Source organism: Bombus pyrosoma, linkage group LG6, assembly GCF_014825855.1.
Source record: "Bombus pyrosoma isolate SC7728 linkage group LG6, ASM1482585v1, whole genome shotgun sequence".
NCBI lineage: Eukaryota > Metazoa > Arthropoda > Insecta > Hymenoptera > Apidae > Bombus > Bombus pyrosoma.
This window is the reverse complement of record NC_057775.1, coordinates 16,617,774-16,643,246: the sequence shown is the minus strand read 5'-3', so window position 1 is coordinate 16,643,246 and position 25,473 is coordinate 16,617,774. Positions and strand designations below refer to the sequence as shown.

The following is a 25,473-nucleotide window of genomic DNA, read 5'->3' as shown; positions in this document are numbered from 1 at the left end:
AAACAATATTTCGAGAAGTAAATCGCGAAACTGCCAAATTTCCGAATAAAGAATTACTTGAGATTCTCACTGGAATGCTCGTCAAATCTTCAGATACTGGTAAACTTAATCTCAGCGTTCATGGAATCCCCGTGTCGTCGAAGTTTATTGAATCGTTCTGTCGGTCTTTTGTTTCCGGCACGCGATCTTTCTTCGAGGGGCTGTTCGAGCGGACAGCGTTACGGTCCAGTTTAATTTATTTGCCGTCATTATTACGTCGTGATTAAACCGGCCGCCTCGATTGTCCGGGGGGATTCCTCTCTACGGGGGTCTAACTTTCGGTTTAATTAAAAAAACGTGATCACCGTTTTCAGAAGTCCCCAGGTTATTCCCTTAGCCGCATGCTCTTTGTACCTCGCAGGAATCCCTTTCGTGGCTTCCCGGATGTTTCCAGCAATCAACTGAAAACGTTTTCCTATTCTCGCCAATTTGTTTTCATTCGTCGAACGGTCTTAAATTAAGGGAAACCGAAATGTTTGCTGAACGAGCGACTGCGCTCGTAAAATGAGAGCTTTATGGGCGCGGCGAGTTTATCGGTATTTGTACATGTACATAATACGTTTCTTTGGGAGAATCTAAATGAAATTGGCTACTGTTATCGGCTATCGTATTATACGAATGTTGTGTACTATGAAATTCCAGCTAATTTTATATTTGAAGGCAGTTCGATTTTAAGATGATTTTTGATAACATCAAACTTCAGATTTCGAATTTCAAACTTAACATTTTTGAGATTCTAAATTTTCAAGTTGGAAATATTGAATCTAAATTTCTATCAGCGCTTTCTGTAGCTTTGTATACTTTTATTACAGTTTTAATTCATTTACATTTTATTACAAATTACGTAGCTATCTTAGCTACAGAAAGAAAGGAATATAACTATAAATGTAGTCAGTGTATTATTGTGCCTTCTCGTGAGTCGAATCGAAACAATGTGTTCACGTTGGAACATTAACTTTGGTCTAGTCGGCGAGTTGGTTTATTAAACGTCCTGGTACTCAAACGTCTCTTTTCAAATATACACACGCCAGAAATGTGATACACGTGTTGAAACGAGAGAAGATTCGTACTACGCTAGGAAGATATATTTTCACAGCGAAGTCGTCGAGGTTTCTAACAAGGTGACCGCAATCTAGCCAGTACAGTACCCAATTAGCGATGACCCGAACCGGCTCAATTCCAGTGGCCCTTAAAACTATGAAATTAGTTCTCTCGGACTGAGCACGGCCTTTCCCTTGGAATCACCCTTTTCCATCTCTCCCCTCCTTTCTCTTCTCCTTCCTTTCCCTCTCTTTACGTTTTCTCACGAAAGCGTCACGGAAGCTAGAACAAAAAGATGTTGATGACGCTCAGCAGAGTAACTCGTTGTTGCGGAGACAAGGCAATTGTAAGAATTGAAACAACAGTGAGTGTGAGAATGATGAAATTTGACGAATGTCGTGCATTACTTAGAAGTGGGAGATCTCTACGCTTTTGCGAATAATTAGAGAAGCACAATTGAATAAGGTTATAAGAAGATGGAAAATGTACTTGGCAAATTAGATACAGAATGAGCTCTCGTTTTTAACATTCTCAGTAAATAAAGAAATAAATAACTTGCATAAAATTAAATTTATTAAATTCCATGAGTCTTCTTTATCTTTAATCTTTTAAATTGAAATTAAACAAAAAAAAAGGTAATTTCTAACACAGCATTTCTTTCATCACACAGCTACTAACGAGATAAATAAAATAGCTACATGGGAACTACTACGTACAATTGCAAAACCATTTCCACTCTGTTGGCCGGGGTATAAAGGAATTCCACGATGAAAAGAGTCGTTGTTAGGATGAACATCTCTGAGCGTTGTCGGTGGGTTGTTTGAAGTGCGGAACTTTTACGAATACCTCGCGTGGTCGTGGAAATTTTATGGTACAATGAAATCGTGGAAAGACGAAGGGAAACGTCGGGAGAGATTACGGATGAGACAAATCAGAGAGAAGAAGAAGATGTAAACGGTGATTAATGTGACAGACTGTTCTGAATAATTGCTTAATTAAATTCATGTATCATGCGGTATTACAGGACGCGCGTTACGATTCAGCCCTTTGTAACAACCCTTTTGATGCGAATTTCCTACCTCGACGGTATCTCGTGCCTCCCTTCGAACCAGTTATTATGGTCCGAATTCTAGCTTATTGATATTGATCAGGAATGCAAGAGCATATCGATTAATTTTTTGATACGATCAAATTAGGAGAAGATAGATGATATTACATGTATTATAAGAATAAATAGAGTTAAGTTATGGCAAACCTAAGAGACAATTAAAATTTTCAAAATATTTATGGGAAACGTGTTTAATCCTAGCGTCAAATAGAAAGAGAATTTTATTTAAATTGATCGACAAAAAAAGATACCACCACCTATCATACTTTTCATATATATGTTTGATTACTTTGATATAATCATCGGAACGTTCATAATTCATATGGAATCTGAATCACGCGAAAGCATAAACAGAACGCATAGGTTACAAGATAGTCACACTTAACACGGTGGTGGTTTCGGTCGACAAACTGGCGATATTGAGATCCAGGCACACCGTCTTCCGCAACCGTAATACCCTCGAAGCATTTGAATCAATTACTGCCTCGGGGTTCTTAGGCACCCCTATCCCGCATTACAAACGGGTAGTCCGGCGCAAACTGAATTAATTAAGTGTCCGTAGGTACGAAACGAAGCCGACATTGGCCCGTACACCGTCTACGGGATATTCGCGGACCCGTTACGATCCGTTTTGCGACGATTCTCGCGCTTAGAGAACCCGAGCAATCCTGGCCAGCATCCGCGAAGATCGGTTGATCGGACCGCTTAATTGTTACCGTCGACCCTGTGTCGCGGCTTTCGAATCGCCGGGTCGATAACGTCGTTATCGCCCAGCACGCGATTATCCTTGCCACGGCGCCGCAAACCCGCAGGACATACCCGTAGGGATGCGAATCCAGGGGTAGAGTTTGATCGGTACGTATCTACTAGATCCTCATACCCTGACTTTTCGATACCAACGAGTTAGATGGAGCAGTTGACTGAAAGGAGACCTGGGCGCTCTTGCAAATTTAATTCTTTAAATTTTGTTATACCTAACCGGTCAAAAATGCACAATCTTTACAAATTATTAGTGACAATTGATTGCTGTGTAGCGGCACATGAGCTAGAGGACAATTTGAATCATATTGTTGTTTTGTCTCGGAGTATCAATATCGTTAGGAAACACGTAATGTAATAATAAATAAACTCCGGGCAGAACAATATTGCCGCTACGTGCAACCGTCGAACGAAGACAAATTTCAATTTTCCGACTCTCTCCTGACCAGTATAAATAAACGAACGCAACCGAAAAGAGTACAGTTATCTAACAGTTATCGATCAGTATCTACGAGCATTTATCGAGTATTTATCAGCGATCTTATTTTGCAACTTATACTCTGTCTTAGCGAATATTGTATGTATAATAATTTATTTAATTATTTTAAATATATTCAATGGTTTCAACAACGAGCAATAACGTCTAATAAACCTCACGATCAAACATCCTCTACACAATAAAATTATAAAATTGTCAAAGTTTTATGCAATCGAAGTATATAACCCAGAACTTGCCGCTTCACTGATGTAATTACTTGGTAAATTATTATGTGAGAGGGTCTTAATCTTGAACAGTTTATTTCCAGAGAGTTCGTTGGAGAATTTGAAATTTTGACGAGAATTTTCTGGAAATCGGAACAAGCAAAGAGTTTGTTTGATAGGAAATTGGAGTTACGTGAAGAGGTTGGGCAAAGGACGATGTAGATTGAAAAATGTTTAAAAACGTGAAAGTTGAGAAGCCCTGATTTGATTGCGAGTGGAAAATATTCGAATAAGAGTTCCAATGATAGGAAAATTGACTCTTTCTTTTTATTGCTCTACTTCTTTTAACGTGCCTCTTATATATGTGTCTTCTTCTCTTTTCGTATTTTCTTCTGAAAACTTTAAATGGTCATGTCCTCTTTGCTATACCTTTATACATGTTGTTTGTAATTCTGTTTCGATCAAGTTTCCGCTGTTACTTCTTCCTTATTTTCTGTCTTAAATTCTTCCTTATTGCACCTGAAGTTCGTATTTTCATCCATTTCTCTCCTATTCTTTCTAATTCCTTACAAATAAAATAAAAATTGAAGTAAATTGAAAAAATATACAGACAAAATTTGTCTATTATTTCCTTAGCTCTCCTTATCCATTATCCTCTGATATCCAATAAAGTATTTTCCTATTAATACAATCGCTGTTTCTACACATTTTTTTCTGTTTTCCATTTCTCACTCGCTTCCACATATTTTAAACCAAATCCGCCATAGAGATTTACAATTGCAAGCAATAATATGTTGCAAAGGGTAGCTTCAAACAAAGTCGTACACACTTAAACATACCTTTTACTGTCCTTTTGCCTCATACTAAGGTACCTCTCATAACATGACTTTTCAATAAACACGGAGGCAACAGACGGGAAGAAAGCGTTCTCAAACAGAAAGGTCAAACGCAAAAGCAATATCATGAGAGTTGAATATTCGACGATACACAAAGCGACATACCTATACATGTATACATATCCAACTGAATTGTCGTATTCTGTATGCACGAAACAAACAGCGGGCGTTTGCGGAGACTACCATTTTCAGTTTTCCTTATCTCTGATGTCACGTCATGGTAGAACGATTAAACTTTCCCCCAGGTCCGACTACCACGTTACTTTCTTCCAGCGTGGACAATAGCTTCGTCGCGAGGGGAACTCTCGACAATGCGCTATTTACATTTTCAACTGGAACTTTCTGGTGATCGGACACTGTCGTTTCTTCGTCGCGAACATCCAAGTCGATGGCTGAACTCGTCGAGAATCTCGAACTAATGAACCTGCAAGGCAACCGATATTGGCACGCCACGCGTAACAAATAGCCCTGTCGGATAAATAAATTTAGCGAGATGAATGTTGGATCCTGGCCAGGCTGCTTTGTAAAGTTCGAAGTCATCGCGCTTCGCAAGCTCCCTCGTAATGATTTATTTTGCTGGCCGGTTGCGTATTTTATCTTGCTTGACAGTGGTTAGAAGAGGGCGAGCTGGTGGTATTATGCAAACATTTTTATTTTCCCAAATAGGGGAAACGGGATAATCTATTTTTCATCGGTTGATTTTCGGGCCAGGTTATTAATTTCTTTCAGCTTCTCCTAAACTTCTTATTTAAGATTTTATCTAAATATTAATTTCTTTTAATTTCACTTGAATTTCATGCTTAGGGTGTTTTTAGAGTTAAGAGAAGAATTTCGAATTCTCCCTTGGTGTATGATGTTTTATTCTTAGGATTTTTATAAATATGATGTGTGTAAACTGTATTCGGTTTCTTCATAAAGGTGTAGCTTTATGTACGTTGTATCTTTTGGACCTTATATTTCATCTTAAACGAGAATAATATTGCCTTTACATATGTATGTGGAACGTGCACGTGCACTTTTTTCTTCCACTTCTTGTATTATCATTCTTGCGCATTACCATTGCTATCGTCATAAATCATATCCCGGTATAAAAGTAACTGCATTAAATCATATTTCTTTCGAGGTACCTCATTTTTTGCAAGTACTTTCCTTTTATATCCTTTCTGCAAAATATATGTAAATCTTCTTCGTCTATGTTTTTCATTAGTTTAATTACATAAAATTAACATTTTAAAGCACAAGGGTACAGGTTTAAGAAATAATTAGAAATAATAGTAGATTCTTACAATTTATAAGACATCACAATAATATTAAATGTCATTAAAAGCTCCATAAGAAAATCACACTTCGAAACCTAGTCGGAACTCGTTCTCACATAAAAGCTTCGCCTAAATTATTAAAATTTCGCTTTCACGCGTATCTGTCTGTCGCTTGAAGCAGCGGTAACCTATCCCGTGTAAACAGTTCAGCCTCCCATTTCCCATATTCATTAGAACATCGTTTCGTCGTTACGATCTCTATGAATCCGACGATTTACGCGTAATTTACGTACTCCAATTATTATCCGGTGAAGGTTAGTACCCTCTCGTTCGAGGTAGCGCCTATCCACCACCATAAAACTCACGGCACAGGGTATTCTGCGCCCCTTTACGAAAACAGGCTACCGTACTAGCATAAGAGGAAGGTGCCTTTCATCGAAATCGGCTTTGCACGGTTTAATCTGCGAGCAGCCTCGTTCGCTATCTCCCGTAATAATTCAGTGAAAAATTCATTGGCAACGAATCTTATGCTATGGTCGCCTTTATGCTTGAACATGATCAACGTCAAGGATTGAAAGACTATCTGAATATCGTATGAAATAATCAAGGATAAGTGTCATTCATAAGCATTACAGTTCCTTTTACGTTACTGATTGTAATTTCGAGTAATTTATCTTTAGCAAGCGCATTCTTGGTACCGATTGTCTCAAGAAAAATATTCGCATTAGAATTTTATTCTTTCGATCGAATGGAACGACAGTTTCGATTTAGTATTAGTTGCATTGAACTAAATACAGAAAGTTTGGAAATGTGATTTGTGACCTTTGTACATCCGTATCCGCTCAAATTTTCATGTGGCATCATTCATCCCAAATTTTCACATGTATTCCCAAGTCTTCCTTCATCAATTAGCCATACACCCTGTCATCGACATGATCTCGATCTTTTACATCGATCTCGATCAGTTACATACTATTCCGAACTAAATCACTCACGTCACACGCCCTGCAGGTACATAACACAGGCATGCATATGCGTATCTAAGTTCTATCCAACATCTATTCAACCCGTATTCAACGCAACATACATCCATGAAAGCTGAATTATTGCAGCATATGCAGTCTGCGTGGAGATTAAACCACGCGAGTAGGTGGATTCTGCGGGTAGATAAGCGTCGGAGGGACTCGTAATCGAATGGAAACAACGCGTATACACGCAGAAGGAAGGACCAGGAGCTGGTCACCTAGGGTTCCCGTTAAAGAGGGAACCGTCGAAAACCGATGGCAGTGCGGTTGGCCGCAGTGCCGGTGTTAGGCAGTTCATGTTGCGGTAGCGTTTCGAAAAGTTGCAGGGCTGGGAGGGTACGCGCGTATCGTCGTTAGCCTGATCCGTGTCGCTGCGGATTTGTACGTCAAAATTCGTTCGTGCCGCGTGGCACGTCTCGTTAATTATGCACGTATGCGAGCGTGATACGCGCCGATCCTGGAAAAGCCCCGGTAACAAGCTTGATGCCAAGCGTAACTGAAGCAAGTGAAGTCTGGGGACGTGGAAATCAATGCCCGACGCATCCACGTCCATTTTGATGAGATTCCGTTTCATCAGGGAGACTCGTATGCGCTCCGTTCTCTCGCTCTTCTCTTCTCATCTCGCTTGGTTGTTATAACGCGATCTCTGTATCCGCGACGTGCGTGTATGGAAGTTAACGAGTCAAAAGAGAACGAGTTTGGCGGGTCCATTAGCATCGACGTACACGTTGATTAATTTTGAGAACCGGGGATGGAGGTCGATTTGGTAGATTCTGTCGATGCGTGGTGAAGAATTAAGCGAATGTAGGTTTATGGTCGAAGAGGCAAATATATTTTGCATTATAATTTGATTGGTTATGGTTTAGTGGATTCGTGGTTGGCTACTGTGAGTGTTTGTTCAGTTTCCTGTGGTGGGATGGTGATTTCCATGTACCGGTGTTTTCCATGAACATGTAATCGTGGAATTATCGGTTGGATGGTCGTTTAAATATGAGGAAATTGGATATAAAAACGGAGAAATGATCGATATAAATTTAGCAAGTACATTGTAAACAAAATGTTAAAGGATTCAAATGTGAAATTGGTAAACAATTAAGAGCATCTACAAATTCCTAATATCTTAGGTACACGTATTTTTTTTTTAGTTAATATAAATTTAATATGTCATGAGATTTGGTGTTAATTCCTAATTTTCTAACAACAATTTTGCGGTATAAAAGTAAATAAACGGTGAGAATGATATTTATGGTTTTAAAATGAAATGAAATGCGACGAAAGCGAGAAAGATCTTTCCATGGGGGAGACGGTGATGCGTCACCTGCAGCTGCTTCGAACATTTTCTCTATCCGGAGCTTTAAAAATACCACTCGTTTGCACGTAATCCTTATGAAAGCCCTGTAATTTCGTAGCCTCGAACTTCACGTTGGCCGCGACCATTCGTCATACTTACCGATCCCAAATTGGTCCTGTACAGCAGACTGGATAGAAAATATCACCGTAATCCCTACGGATTTGTGAACATTTTTTGGTCCTATGCGTACAAGCTTCAGAAATAATGTCTCCATTTATTTGTCATAATCGATTCATTTCCTTACGCAATGGTACATGTGTGTATGTACACTGTATTAGAAGTGATATTACACTATGTTCGACTTTATGTACTTTTAAAATTACTGTTTTATTAAGTTTCATGATAAAATACGTAGAAACAAAGAATATTTTGTCAGCATAATCTTATCGCGTTATTTTAGTATTGTTTAAATATTTGTCATAAATATTAAATACAATATTAAATATAAAAGATGTCTAACTTATTTGTTTGATTAATTTCTCAGAGATCCCTTGCAAGAAGGTACCCTCATTTTCCCCACCTTTGTGGCCTGATCTTCTAAGAACGCTGTTCCTTAATCTTTGGGATAACACAACGTGGGTTTGCGTGCTATCTCTGATCTCTCTCGCGCATTTCCCCAACGATCTACCCTATGACTTACGATAACTCCGTAACTTCACGTTACGAACTATCGTTAGATACTTGGATCGCTTAATTGTAAGAAACAAAGTTAATTTAATTTTTAATTGCCTCTGATATTTATCCTCCCGTTATTAAAAATAATTGTTATTGCTTCCGATAGTCAGCCCTTTTGAAAGGGTTGAAAACATACAGCAACTTTATAGCAACTTATTTGGAGATAAACGGTTCATATAACAGAAATTCAGCGAATCTTTCCACTACCTGTGATTTATATAATAGAAATTCACGTTTAAGTCACGATTACGAGAACAGACAAGGGTTTGTTGAATCAAATGCTGAAATTTCGTTAAAAATAGACACACGTCTTCTGTATATAAAACATTTATCAAAAATCCTCTTAAATTCCATAGCATCTCCTACGAATCATAAATTGCTTCAACTTGTTATTTTTTCAAAGAAAACACGCACGTTACGTAATCGCGCTAAAATGCAACTCGAGCGACGAAAGCCGCGAAGCTCGAATGCCTGAAGCTGGATTTTATTCCCCCGATTGAATTCTAAAGCGCTTGGTGTTAGTTGCCAGCTCTCGCCTAGTCTCGAGTCATGGAATCGATGTGGACAGAAAAGTATCGGTGAGACGTATCGAAAATTGAATCGTGCTGCTTTCGAACTCCCCTCGATGCACGTATTGCGAGTGGCAGCGCATGTCGAATGATTTTTCGGTAAATCCAATGTGGAACTCTGGACGTGTCATTCTGGTAATTAGATCGTATCGACGTAAATACACGCGTGTTTCTACGGCAAGCAAATCGTCCAGGCTCTTTAACCACCCTCTTCCGTTGCCACGTACCGAGAGCCGCAACGTTGGCGAATTAATTAACGAGCCAGCCGCATTAATGATGTAACGTCAGGATTTACGGTACATCCGGCATCGAGGGGATCGATTTCCCTCTTTCCCGACTCTTTCTATCATCCCTCTCTTCTCCACGTCTTCTCATTTGGTTGCAGGATGAGAACGTGGAAGAACTCGGTTCGAAATTGCGATGCATTGTTCGCGTCCGCGGTTCCATTTCGCTATCAATCGCGGGCTAAACGGGTACAATGACGGTAATGGCGTCGAATAAGTCGACGGTGACTCGAGACTAATGTCGGTTGATGCATGGCACCGTTTCAGCCTGGTAATAATCTCGCGGCTGAAATGTATAATTACTTTGGAAAAATGGACGCCCCCGTTTTCCTGAGAGCATCTCGTTTGTTTCAGAATAACGAGATTAATTTCGCCCTCTTGAATACTTCCGCTCGCGGCCTACAGCCGACGCGGAAATGAATTCTCCGGTATTTATAAATGCTTAATTTATTAGGGCGAACAGTGTTTTATTATTTTATTCTTTTGTTGGATTTCTTTATATAACGTTATTATCTTTCCTTGTATAAGTGTGTCCATTTCGAATAATTTCTTCTTCGTGAGGGATGATTAACAGATGAGGAGATTAGTCTGTTTAGGTTTTGGGTTATTCCTACAATTTTTTCCATTAAGTAAATAAGAATCACATTGTTGTAGAGGAACGAGAAGAATAAATTTATATTGCATATGTGTATGATTTTGTGACTATCGGTATATGAAAATAATATCGTAGTATTTAGGTTCCAAGAAGAATAAGAGAGGTAATATTCGTAAAATTTGTAAATGCTGTTTACAAATGTCCTAATGAATGCTTCCGTGAGCCTATATCCTTTCCCTCGTACAAACAGACCATATTGCTATATTACCCTCTTCTGTCCATCATATATTTAACCCATCGATCTAATCACGTTACACTGTACCATTTCCTCCACTCTGGTCGCAACTCCTCCATTAAACACCGTCCCAATTCAAATTCCCCGTACATTTATTCCCTTTACTCTCTCATTGGGCCATTCATAATCTGGTGCAAAACTGGCAGCAACGTTCGACCAGACGATTCTTGAATCCGTACCATCTCTCTCTCTCTCTCTCTCTCTCTTAGCTGTCGGTAATTAGCAATCGCGCGGCACCCTTTTCATCATCCCTTGCGTCACGTAACATTACTCGTCGGAGCTGGCATTAAATGTACCGCGAGTTATTAACGACGTTTGGCTTCCTTGGGCCCAATTTTGCGTGTTTCCGCCTAAAGCAGATTCCACACGGCGCGTCGAGAAAGAGAGAAGGGTTGAAAGCGTGTTCGACGAACTGCGAACGAACGATAACGCGAGCGGGCCACCTGCGTCTCGCACGACTTCGCAGAAGTCGGCGACGTTTGGGGGACGACCCTTTTAAGTGGCGACAAAGGTACTGCGTTTCCAGCCCTCGCAAGACCCACCCTTACGTAATATCTTGCCGGTAGTCGGATCGCGGGCTACCCTCCTTTTTTCTGGCTCCTTCCCTCTCTTCCTTCTCTTTCTCACCCCTATTACCCCCTCCCCCCCTCTCTTGTCCCCTAGGCTCTTTGTTTCTTCGCCGAAGGATATTTTCAAGGGTTCAGTGCGCGTTAATGGACGATTTAGCGTTGCGAGGTCTGTCGTGACCGAGAAGGGCGACGAAGGTAAGAGAGCTTGTCCTTTCTCGCGGATTTTTGCTGTTCGCTCGCGTGTACCGGAGAAAGGACAGGTTTATCGTTAATACCTTACGCGCTTACGTTGGGGATGGAGGATAGACGGTGAACGAGTTCGTGTAAAAAGCTGTATGAAAGAGTGAAGATGGAGGAGGATAAAAAGGGAAATGAGTGGGGTGATTACCAGTTTTGGTACCTTTAATGGATTCGTCAGAGAGGTTATTTAGATGTGTATTCGATGGAGGATGAATATAATATTTTTATTTGAGAAAATGTAATATAACGTGATGAATGTAATGAAACACATTTCAGACCAAAAGTGTTGTCTAAACCGAAATTTTTTATTTCTTATTCGATTTACAATTTGTCATTTACATTTGTCGATTTGTCAATATACAGAGGCTACAAGAAATAGTTGCACGCTGATGTATATATTATAATATTCGCTAACTGATCAATTAAACTTCTAATGATTTACTACTGTTCATATTCCTATGAAAATTTGACGCTACGGATGTGAAACATAGCTTCCTTTTTTTCTCTCTTTCTTCATATACAAGGCAAATACTCTGAACCGTAGGCTCCATAATTAAAATCGGCTGTCAATCACCAAGTCCACAATCGAGAACGCTCCACCATTACCTAAAGTCCCTCTCGAAATATTCCAAACTTCGTCCACGATTTTGCATTGAGTTCCGTGTTGTGCGAGCCTTTCCTCGTCGTCCACTGATCGCGGTTGGCGCGTCCTGAAAGACCGCTGTCGAGCACGCGAATATCCGACTGGTTCACAGCTGATCGGGACGAACGACTGGCAGGAGTTGCGAGTAGGGGACGGATTTTAATAAACCGGAAGCTTATTGTACGGTTCGTTCGGCTGTCTCTGGCGACTATAGACGATATCAGAAAGAGAATGAACGTCGGTGAATCTCTGTTGGCCGCGACAGCGAAGAAGACAGCGAAACGACAGGCAGCCGAGTGTCGCGAAGGGAAAAAAGGGAGAGGAGTAGGGAGGAGGTGGAGAACGTGGAAAGAACTGGAGCCCTGGGGGCTGCATTGTTGCAGTGCCGGTGATTACGACTGGCAAGCGAACTCCTTCTACATTTTTTTGCAGCAAGTTCACCGAGTGGTTCCGCCCAGTCGAGATGCCCTCAAGGTCCCGTGTCTTGTTATCACCCTGGCCTCGTGTCTGGTTCTTTAAGTATCGTTCCTTTTCCTACGATCTGCTTGATTGCGTCGTTAAAACCGAGGTCGTAGTGGCTATTGCCTGCTGCCTACGCCACTTCTTCCGTACCGATGTTTCGCCCACTCACGCGCCATTTCTCGCTGTCTAAATCTCGAAAGCTCGCCGGACAAACGAGATATTTCATTCTTTCCAGCGTGAAACAGCTTCTTCTTACTGTTCTGGATTCTTAAAGGTTACCAGTTGCTTGAGATGCTACGACGTCCTTAAGTAGAGCTTCAGCAGATTGGTGGTATTGTTGGTTCCTTGCATAGATGATGATGTACAGGTAACAAGTAATATACGGTATAATTTTAGCTCTCAAAAGTATTATTTTTCTTTCTATAACGTAGTATAATGTCTTTCTATAACGTCTTTCTGTAAGCGTAGTATCTTCTCTGTTAATGCATTACAATTATAAACGTAGTTGCTTCATAGGTAAAGAAGTATTCCCGAATAGCGGAATACGAAAACCGACGAAACTACACCAATTCGAAATATATTGCGATTTTTTAAATTATTTAACAATTGCGCACATATACCAAACCTACCATACCACATATTATAATACTAAAAACATTAACCTCAATGAAGAAGTCTGAGGAAAAGATTCACAGTGGTGCATTTCCTAAGGTGATCTTATACGGATCCGTTTAACCATAGTGATTGAAAGTGTCCATTACCTACGATGGCTGAGTCGTCTCACGATAATCTCAGCAGCCCGCAGCAACGGGACGCTGCTAGTCACGCGGAAGGGTTGAACCGTGTCGTTGCAACCCCTGCAGGTACCCGCGCTCACCAACGCCAACACAGTGATCCGCGTCCACCCACACACAAGCATTCTCACCCCTCAACTGTGCGTGTAGATACTCGTAGAAACGGCGTGATTGTTCCGCCGTTCTCTCTATTGGGATAAACGTCGACCCCTCCTTATCACCCCTTATTCTATGATGGAGAGGGTCCTTCCACAGTCGCGGGAACGGAACCCCATCGCCTAAGGGGCTGCTAATTGATTTTAGAAGTTCCTCCTTCGGGCCATCCTCCTAAACCTCCCCCCCCCTTTCCCTCTCGTACGTCGAACACTGAGTTTTCGAGAAACACATTGACGCTTCCTGTCGTCTTCGTCCCGTAAGAGTGCTGTTCCTAAGTCGTCTTAGAGATACTCTGGGTACATGGTTCACCCTTGTTTCTTGTTAAACGCAGCTCAACGGAAACCCTCTCTTTATCTGAGGAAATCGAAGTTTCGCCAAAGTCGCGATATTAACGAGACGAAGATCTAACGGTGGGAGAAATCAGTTTTATTTCTGTTTAAGGGATGCTTGGTGTTTACGTTAAAGATCGGGCGGCAATTAAAGATAGCGTCAAGGGCATTGTTAACAGGATCGATCGTGAGCTGTGATTGGAGGTACACGGTTAACATAATTCATCGTGGATTGCAATTGTAGGTGCATCGATGTGAAACAGGATAGCGGAGGAGGTTGAAAAGGTCAAGAGGTGTATTTCGGAGAACGTCTCGATTCTTTGGGAAGAGAGAAGAAACTGGGTCGTGAAGTACGGTCTTATTTTTTTCTGAACCTCGTCTTATTTTTGAAAGATACTTTTGAACAGAGTTTAGGTATATTTTAAGTTCTTAATGAGATTACCTCCGTTTGAGGGTAATTTTGCCGCTGTAAGAATATCGCGAGTGCATCCAAAACAGGTGCTACTTTCGACTCCATCAACACTTCTGCTTTAATCATTTAAGTTGTAGCCTAGAAATGACATTTTAGTGAATTACATCGTTACATCGTTATAATGACATTATCAGGCATTCAATTTTGTTTAGTTTAGAAATATGAAAGTTCTCGGAGTTAATCTTTGCAAATATCTCAAAATCGTCTGTTTACCAGATGAGTCGCTTTTTTAACAAGCTAACGATATGAATACATTGTTTCAATTTAAGCTTAGCTTGCTTTTACAACGCTGAAGTTTCCATATAATCGGTAATTACATTGCTCCCCTTTAATCTAAGCAAACGGTAGTTCACCAAAAAAATTCATATTCCTACAACGTTCTTGCCGCTGGAAAAAAGTTAATTATTTCCCACAGTGAGGGATGGAGAGCAATCTCCATACTCGTCCTACGCATTCATCGTGGAGAATTCGTGTATTTCATTTGAAGGATCGTTTCAACTTTTACCTGAAGGGACGTTTTCGAGGGAGGATTTTCTACTTGCGAGACGCTTAACCGTTGTCCCGCACTTCGCTGCGAACTTTAACAATCCTCCATAATTCGTCCACCTGGAGTTGAAGTCCACAAGATGAAGACACTCTTCTATGGATGACACGCAACGCTCGGGGATCACTCGGTCGAAGTTTCTCAAGATCTTAGGGACCAAGGTAGTCCTAGCGTTCGTATAATTGAGCATCGTGTCCTTTCGACGTCTGGATGGTTCTTCATCCCTTCGAAAACATAGCGTTAGTTGAGGACGACTTGGTCCGGCTGACTTCGTCCAAAGTTTGCCTCTCAAAGGACAAAAAAGTTGCGCGTGGGACAAAAAGAAAAAGAAATTCATGGATTGTACATTAAGATGTAAAGGTAATTCATAGATGAATTATATTGGAGAATGTGATTTCGTGACGTAGATTGATGGTCTATTAGATTTGTATTTCATAAAATTTTTGTTCGTATATTTTTACAAACTTTTTAAACAATGCAGAATATCTTTATCATTTTCTAATGCACCTTCTTTCATGGTAATATAACCTTCAGGGTATAATACAGGTCAACACCGTCGAATTTAAACAACTTAAGAACTTTACTTTTATGTACTTCTTTTGCAATTCTGTAATACGAACTTTTGTATTATTTCCATCCTCGGTTCGAAGAACGTGTTCTAAACTTTATCTCTTCGACTATGCCATTGAATCATATTTTCAGGAAGTTCTACAAATTATAAATAAAACTCGTACGATCCAGCAGAACTTCAAAATTTCAAGAAACACGCTGGATATATCCCGTAAACCTGTTTACTATAATACAATGGATGAAATTGCGTGTGATTAAATAGAGACGCAATATTCACGTTCTTTCATCTCAGTGAGGGTAGAAGGACTCGTTAAAGAACCTTTGTCGGGAGAAGTTCAGAGTAGAAGACGGCGTTGAAAGAGAAGGAGACCGGCGGGAAGCAAGAAAGACGGCCTGAGTCTAAAGATACCGGCCGATTAGAGACCGTTGTGACAACCCCTAGTCCAGCTTCTTATTGCATAGACCCGTTTCCACTCGTTCTACAGGAGGTAGAGTCTCTCTTCGCCGACTTTGAGACGAGTTTCGCTCTCTCTTTGAAGAGCCACGACCCTTCGTGACCCTACGAGGGGGTCGTAGACGCGACAAAAAGGTCTGTGGTCCTTCGGTGGCACATTTCTGTCCGATTGGAAGGACCAAAGAACCGAGGGACACGCGGATCCGTTTAAATGAAGACTAAGGGAGTACCAGACTCGTCCTCCAATTCGTGAAATCACAGAATTCTTAGCTTCGATCTTTTTTTCCTTTTCTTTCTTTTTTTGCTTTTTTCTTTCGCCCCCTTTTTTTCTTCGTTCCATGGTATTTGTTCCGTACGATCCTGGATTGACTCGTTCCATTTCGATTAACTCTGATTTGACTTCTGTTTGTTTTTCTCTTTGATGGAGTTTTTGTTGGATACTGGGAAAAGGAACAGTAGAAATTTGGAATGAAAAAAAGATGGATTATGGAAGTGTATCTTTCTTAATTTCTTTTTAAAGATTATCGTCTTTTATATGCTTGAGATATATTTTATTGTAAAAGATGTAACAGAATGCAATATATAAATATTGTGTAAATACAGTGCTGTGTAGATGTGATTATCTACCAATACAAGAAATTTTTATTTTTAGAAATGATACAGAATGATACAGAATAGATCTGACATGCGATTCTTTTTCGTGCTCCACGTTTTGGAGCAGAGGAGGTCACTTGACTCCTTGCCATTTTCGTGTCACATGTAACGTTATCGATTCGGTATAGTACTGACTTACAACTAAATTCTTTTATGAAATTGTTAATAAAATGTAGGAAAGAATATCCTATAAATGCAACGAAGAAGTAGAATTCTATACTTCTACGATACTTCAAAAAGCATTGTATATTATTAAAATAATAAATTACTGTACTCACATTACGTACATTGCACATGTACATTATACACCATCGGAATAGTAAATCACTGTACGATAACAGCTAAATGATACGTTCAATTAGTTTCAAATAAAATTTCATATATTTGAAACATAAAAGTGTGAATTTTTAATCTTCTCTATTTCCATTTCTGTATTCTCAAATCAATTATTAATTATATATTATTATATATTATTATAGGTATAGGTAATATGACTCTCAAAAACTTATAATACAATTTATTAACAATCCAAACAGGCAAATTACGTTCAATGAAAGGAGCAAAAGACTAACGAGAAAATTAAAAACCCAAATGAAAGACCAAAGGAAAAGAGCAAATACATCACCAAAATCTTATTTCTCTATCTTTTGTTTGAATAAACGGAGTGCCTGCAAACGGACTAATTATGTTCGTTGCATCAACAGAAATTTTTGAGGGGGTGAGAAACACTGATTTTTTTCATGATTGGCATTTTAGAACGTGAGCCACGAAGTCCCATTTAATATCACGTCTATCCTGTCCTGGGTCAATGATAGTATTTTGAATCTGTATTGTCAAATTTATTACATCAATAAAGAACCAAATGACCAAAACATATATAAACTTCAAACTCACAAACTATAAACTATAACATATACTATATACTATTATGTACTGTAAACTAATATAAACTCATGAACTATAAATTCATTTACTCATAATACATCTTTTGTATTTTCGTATTTCTCCAAAATTTATTATTTTTCTACTTTGTCCTATTTTATTTGCTTCAAAACGTGTAACTTTATCTCTATCGTCAGGACGAAACGATCGAGATAATCTTTCAACTCTTTAGTCGTCGCGAAACGGTACCCACGGGACCAACTAATATAACGTAACGAACAAAGAAAAACGAATGGACGAGGCTCTCGATTCAAAGTCTGCTCGCAAAGCATCGAACCTATCCAAGGGGTGGTCATGGTTTCGCGTGGAAAACGATGTTGAATAGCTCTTAGGGTAAGTTTGGTCTCGTGTCTGGCAGCTGCCCTTTCTCCTCGTAAAACTTTAACGCGTTTACCTTGTACCAACTCGAGGGCGATATATCTGCGTGTGCAAGATGAACATCTTCGCTTCGAAAAGATTTCGAATTCGGGACCTTTCATTCGTCATCGATCACGATTAACTTCGTTCGCTCTGACCAGTCCCTATTTCTTCCTTTGCTTGCGACAGGATTCCGTAGGAAGTACCGTAGTGAGGAAAAAATGGAGTTGTTTCTTGGTATCGTGGTAATTGATGGTAAAAGTAGGGAAGAGAAGATAAATTGGTTGATGATGATGTTCTTCTTATGAAATTTTGGATTCCATTGGATAATTTACAGTTAGAATTTTAAATACATTTGACAATAGAAATTGATCTTCTCACAATGAAATTTTCAATTCGACGTGTCAGTTTTATTTTCTTCGAATAGGATTTCAGACTGATGTTTAATCTTTAAAGATTATTTTCATATATAATTGCATGTCACGGAATATGAATAACAATTTTATTTCAGACAGGTAAAATTACCAAACGAATTATTAGCAGAAAATATTGAAATCAGCATACCCGTGGAAAAGAAGTTAAGGTTCCGATCACGTGGCGAATTCTTTTCACCGCACAGGTTACGTAGTTCAATTCAAATGCAAATTAGCCCATGAGCTGCTAAATTTACAGTTTACTAACGAGCGTTTAGGGATTCTGTGCAGGCATCAGCGTCAGAACCCTTAGCTATTCAAGTTTCAACCCTTCCAAGTTAGGGGTTAATTGTGTCATCGTGATCGATCTGTTTGCGTGATTCGGCTGTTTCTAAACTTATCCCTGTTCAAGCATACTAAGACACCATTACAATAATTTTCTTCTTATTTTGAAAATATTTCGACCGTAATATCGCATATGCATTTTGCAATTTAAAATAAATCAATCCTCTATTAGAAGTAACTGTATCCTGTATTAAAATCGAAACTGTCAAAGGGCAAAGGATAGAAAATTACAAAAGTAATATTTAACCATTATTTTCTGCAGTCTATTTTTTATCGCTACATTAGCACCTAGTGTGTAAATAATTTCTCTGTAAATTTCTAGATAGTTCCTCGTCTTCATTGAAATAATTGTTTAGGACGTGTCGCTATCGAAATCCATGCGCGATATGTTGGTACAAAATTGAATTTGAAACCTCGTTGTGATATGGCGTTTTAAAAGCATCACGCTAGCAACGTGTTTGCTAGTTTCGGGGCGTGAATTAAAAAAGCATAGTGGAGAAACAAAGTTGCGTTTCACGTAAAGAATGAAGCGTTTAGCACGGTGTTTTATAGCTTCCGTCTAGCGCTACATTTCGCTCGGTAAATAGCTTTGAGCGTTTCATCGTCTCATGGAACACGTTCCCTGCATAGTTAGACAGAGGAATGGAATCGTCCCTTCCGCTGCTTTATCATAGTTTTACGAAACTCACGTATTACCGGATTGTTCCGCGTGATTTACGTTGAAATATTAATTATGCCAGTCACTGCAACAACGCGGCGCAAACTATGTTTGACGTTCGCATAATTTTAATAGCCTCACGTACTGTCGTTTAGTATGTGTCGTTGAAAGTATGTTTCATAAATCTTATGTTCAGTAATGTCTTGATCTTTAATATATTATAACGAGATTTTATACATATGTTGTTCAAAAATTTACAAAATATCCAGAATGAATTGTAATATTTGAAAGGCGAAAGAAATTCTTTTCTTTCTTTGTTTCCTTTCATGTATCCTGCTTTTTCCTCTTTCTTGTCTGATTTCAATCAACAAAAATTTCCAGCGTGATCCCTTCGGTCAGTCTCGATGATATCTCTATCCATAAATGATTCAGAAGTGTAATAAACAAACAGTGATAATATTGCATCGAATGTGCCCTGAAAATTGGAACGGTTATAACAGTTAATTTACTACCACCGATTCAAACGAAATTATCACACATGCACGATGTACAAAACGATAAGTCATACGAAGACTTGCGTATAGCAGGGATGGTAATGCGAATGGCCAGTTCGAAAGTCATAGGCAAATCGCGGGAGGGGAGGTGCTTCCCGGGGGCAAATTTCCGATTTATTCAAGCCCGCTCCCGAATACTTGGGAGCCCATAAAGAGAATGAATGGGATTGTGGCGGTTGCAGCAATGCTTAGGGCTGCTTTAGGGGTTCATGAAATACGCGCTTGCTACCCTCTTTGGACCATGCTCTTTCTCTCTATCGCCATTCTTCTCCTTTCTCTTTTGCTCCAACTTTCTAACGCTCTATATATATCTAAAACCGTCTAAACATTTTCCTTTTATTAATCTCATACTTCTATCGTCAATTTATTTTCTTGTCTTCTTCTTCAATTTTTAGTACCCCAAAAATTTGTTTGTCCCTGAGATTTTTTCAGTTATTCCATAACATTCACCCGGTATAGTCTTATCTACATTGTTTTCGAATCTTGTCTAAAATTGTCCACTTCGTTCATTAGACTCTAAATCTATTCCCTTGTCTTCTCTCTTTTTTTTTTTTGTACCTTGGAATTCCTCTATTTCTAGAGTTTCTTCAATCGTGTCATGATATTCAGCTTACGAACACTTTTTACTTTATGAACATAATTTTGCCTTCACTAATGCATTTCGATTGTAATATATTTCAGTCTATTCTCTTCTTTTCTTTTTTAATTTTCATTCCCTTTATTTTCCCCTTTTTTTAATTTTTTCAGATTCTCCGTAACATTGATTTATAATACCTTCGTTGTCTCGATCTTACCTTAATCCATTTCCCTGTTTTCCTTTTGGAGTTTCAATCTTCTGAAACCTACTTGTCTCCATTGTTCCATATTATTCAGCTAGCGAACGCGTACTTACATCTCTATCGAATCCTCTCCGGCTGGTTCCCGTTCGTTTAACTCGCTGTTCACCCAAGCTCCCCTTCCGTCGCCGCGAATCGAAACTCTTCGGTCTCGGCGGGGTGGCCAGGCGATATTACCATGAATTTACATAGCCTCTCTCCGAACTCCGAACATATTGCGCCGCTTTGATTTATGCGAAACATTTGCTAAATATTCCCGCTTAATCTCGGCTCCGCGGAATGCCATCGCCGAGGAACCGCCGCGTCTCCTCGCCTGCGTCTCCTTCGACGAAAATCGCCGTGAGGCGAGGGTCCGAAACGAAAAGGCTTCGAAGGGGATCGCGATTTCACCCTAGCACGCGCGCCCGCCTTTTTTTCTTCTCTCCGCGACTCGATGAACGGAATTAACACTCGTATATTGCCTCGATGCCGAAGGGACTGGAACTATGAAGAGGGGCACTTGCCGATTTTCCCTCTACTCCTCTTTGCTTTTTGTTCAGCATTGAATGGATCATAAAGCGAGGTAGCTTGTTTGGTAATTTGTTTATTTTTTTCACTTTGAGAAGCGGTTATACTTTGGGGTGAGCGTACTTTCCTTGACAAAGTGATGGTATCGCAGTTATGGGCGGACTACAGATTTCTATGCGCTTATGGAAAATTTCGATGCACATAAATGTATATGACGTGTAAAGATATGCAAAATTTCCAAAGTGAAATTCTCGTTCTGATATTTATAGGATAAAATGTTTTACTTGCGTATGTTTCAGTTCTTTATCATCTTTCATCCCTAGACTACTCATGAGCATTGTTCCTTTCAGATCTTAAGGCAATGTTGATATTTTTTCTTTAATTACAAATGTTTTATATTTTATAAAACGATGCAATATGAGCATTCATCGAAAAAGGAATATATTTCTCTTGTATCTTTCGTAAGATCAAAATTACGAATAATTTGAATGTTTTATTAATGCACGGTCAGATATTACCCACATTCTAGACAATATAAAAAACACATTTTGAAAAATTAAGAGCTGAGCGTTGCGCGATTAAATCTAGAAGGTGGAGTACTACAAAAGTAGAGATTTCAAAAGTTAAATGTATCGCGGTTTTTCAGCCGGAATGTTACTGAAACGACAGCAGTAATCTCTTTTGTTCGGGAGCTCTTGTTTGCGCAACCTTTTTTTTTCCTCTGGTGTGTTGCACTCGGATAATTTCTAATGAAGAAGCTCCTATTATTTCGTGAAAAAAAGCGTTGAGTAACGTGGGCACTTCATAAATGTCGACGCTCGAGAGAATTCACCGTTCTTTCTAACTCGGACACGAGCCACCGTGAAATTCATGCCGCTCTGAAGATTTACGAGCGAGCAAATCATTTTTGAAGACGCCAAAGGTGTGAAAAGATTCTTTTAAACGAGACTCAAACATCCGACGAACAGTGATTTATTGTTGGTAATACGCATGATGAAAACTATGGTTTCATTATGCGAATGATACAATTGCATTAAATTATGCAGAAAATAATATAATGAGAATATCGTTGCTTGAAGAAGATTAAGCAAATTAATGAAAATAATTATACAAAGAAATATTCTTAAAGCTTCATAAAATGTAATATAGTACATTTCTTAATTATTCTAATCCTTACTATATCCTTACTATACTATATAATGATCCTACTTTGTATCTTATTTACATTGACCGTATTGTGTGTCACAAGAAAATCCGATTGTAATTTCCTCTTATAAAGCGATTAGAAGGTATAATAAACGAAAATAGAGGAAGGAATCAAGATAGAAGTCGGAACGATAAAAGGGACTTAAAGTTGAACGTTGGATATACGAAGGAAATAAATACGAAAATAGAATCCAGCATCTCGTGGAAAGTAAACTCTTTCCGGGTGAATATTGCAAGGAAGGATGATACGATGTATTTTGCGACGCTGCTCCCCAAACAGCTATAATTTGAAACGGTGAAATGTTACCCTTTAGCTGCAGGCTATTTGGCGGTTTCTACAGATTCCATTGGCCATACTGGTACGATGGCCAGTCGGCCTAGTTCACATTTGGCTTCCTCCTACTTGCAGAAAGGGAAGTATTTCTCCTCTTATATGGGGGTTGATAACTAACCCCGAAGCCGGTCAAGTTTACGAAACACTATGCTCTTTGAAAAGATGTATGTGGTGTCTTCGACATACAGTATGTTCTGTTGAATCGACTATACGATTCTTTGAAAGTACAGTATTATTTGTGAGTAATTATTTTTGCAACTATTAGCAATTAGAATTCAGGCGTTAGAACTATTAGCTTAGAACTATCGTTTCGTTTATAGAATATATATAAAAACAGAACAAATTTATGTTACAATTTAATATTACGTAGGAATTTAATGAATTAATATTAGCAAGATTGTATGAGCAGCACAGTCTGGTGATTTAAGCTAATATATTCATGTATTGATGTTAATTTTCGACTTTTTATGGCACGATTCTTAGAAGTTAATCGGTTCTAAATATCCTCAGAGTCTAGATTACAGACTATGTATTCGCTCTTTAAATATATCTCGATCTTAGTTTCTCTATACTTTATTATTACTTCATTTAAACATAAAATTATTTCAACGATAAGTTTCAATACTTTCTTGATTTCAACTAGGACAGTATCTCTAGTCTGATAAAGTATCATACCAAAACGTTCTAAATAAACATGTCTAGCGTCACAAACTTCTACCTAATGCTCAAACTTCTCGAAAACTCAAACCGAGTCCCACGAAGAAAAACGAAACAAAAAGACACTTAAGAACAACTCGAAGCTTACACTCTCCCGACACGAATTATTCGCATCGACAGCGTCGGTCGTTAAACGCCTCTCAACTTTTCGTGCCTTCTTCACCCTTCCAATTCTATATACGTCACCAGACCGCCTGGCGATCAACTTGTTCCTGTCATTTCCGTTTTCGTTCAATCCAACCGATCTTACGCCTTTCTTTCACACACACACACACATACACGCACATACACACACAGAGCCTGCTGCTCATCTTTTTTCTGTTTTGTTTCATTTCCCACTTCACATATTCATACGGCGCTCTTTGCTTACGATAAATGCGCACCATTTGCATGTAGGGTCCCTGCTCTGAAGCAAACCCCTTCTCTGACCCTCACGCGCTATCCTCTCATCCCGTCACTCTCTGTCTAGAGGCTCGATAGGTTGGGTGGCCCGGTCTCCCTGGGGCGCTCGCTTCGGCCACCCCACCGCGGCTCAACTCCAGCGCGATAAGCCGCCCCCGGGGATCCGCGATTGTCTCGATTTATATGCATGCACAGACGTAGGTGGTGGTCCGTGTGGCTCTGCTCTCTGACTGCGGCCACCGCTGTCGCTCGGACGAGAGGGGGTGAGAAGACAAGGGTGGCACCGAGGGTGCACAGTAGATGCGACCATCAATAGATCGATTCTCCAGGCAGACAGTAAATATCGCTGATGAGCTGGTCCGGTCCTCGACGATTGGGACTTAGGGCCAGCAGTTGAGGGGGACAGGGTGCTTACCCTGCGATTTGTCGAGTGGCAGGAATCCTCGCGCTACTCAGCACTATACCACTGCCAACCACCCCCCTATATTCGCCACCTCCTCTATCCTACCCAAGTTTCAGTCTTTATCCGTCTGTTCAGCCATTCTTTATTCTCGCAATTTTTGTTTTTCCGCTCTCTCCATCGGAGATTTTTGCCAACTGAGTCGTATCTACGTAGGTACCTTGGGAGAGGCAGCAGCGTTGCCTCCAACGTTGCTGAGGATTAACGCACTGTCCGGGTAATCTTTTTTCTCTTTCCTCCTTTTTTTCTTTTTGTCCATTCTCCCTGCATAGCGGGAAATTATTGCGAACGAGGGACTTCCTGCGTGCGTGGAACGACGACCGGACGATTATCCGAATTAATTCGGAAATGTTCCCTTAATGACCGACCCGGCAATATTTTTATTCCGCTCGCGTTAGAGTTTCGTCCACGGCTGGGACTGTGTACTCGGTTAAGTACGATGGCGTGACTAATTGATTTTAGGCGTAATAACCTTGTCACGTGCTTGTTTAGGCTACGCACAAATATGTAAATATTTCCTTTGTTATGAATTTTGTTGATAAAATGGTGGGTTATTTTATAGCGATAGAAATGAAGGGGTTGCTGCAGTTACATAATTAATCCTAAAATGGAATGCAAAGATAATTTTGATACAGAATCAATCGGTTGATAATATATTGAGTTTTAATATTATAAAATATTTTATAAAAGTCGGAGAACGTGACTTATCATATTTTCTTTCATCTGTGGCCATCGTATCTTACCCTACTTTTACTTTCAGGTCTCCCTGTGCGACGATTACAGTCTACCAGTCGATTTCGTGAATAAGAGACGCCCTGCGAGTGCTGCGGGTGCAACATCCACGGTTCAGTGGGCACTACCAAGTCCTACTATCGAAAACGTGAGTTTTCTATGAACTTTAAATTGCAATTAATACACTGTAGATTTTTATATATTTACGTAAATCCACAGTCCAATAATTAAATTTCATATATTTTTAATCATACAGCTCGCGAAATTTCATCGGGAAGTTTTGTTCCATGAGAGCAATGATAACATGGAAATATCAGTATTTTACTTGCTAAAGGGTTCAGATAATCGTACAACGATGCATCGGTACCTATTCGATCAGACTTTATTCAAATTCTGTTGGTTCAATAAACGTGTATTGTTCGGTAATCGTGTTACTGTATCATAACAGTTCGCTCATCGTCTGGTTTAATCGTGGCTCGTTGTCAGCGGAAGAGAATATCAATTTTGCTTTGCTTGCTCGGAATC

At 39.6% G+C, this 25,473-nt stretch overlaps 1 protein-coding gene across 1 annotated transcript in view; it reads left to right on the top strand.

The window, feature by feature from the left end:
- The window catches only part of LOC122568100 (transcription initiation factor TFIID subunit 1-like), a 247,112-nt gene that overhangs the window by 160,088 nt on the left and 61,551 nt on the right, over nt 1-25,473 (top strand). The window contains exon 3 of the mRNA XM_043727464.1: nt 24,977-25,096. Coding sequence (XP_043583399.1) covers nt 24,977-25,096 — 120 coding nt within the window. The remainder of the gene's footprint in view (nt 1-24,976; nt 25,097-25,473) is intronic.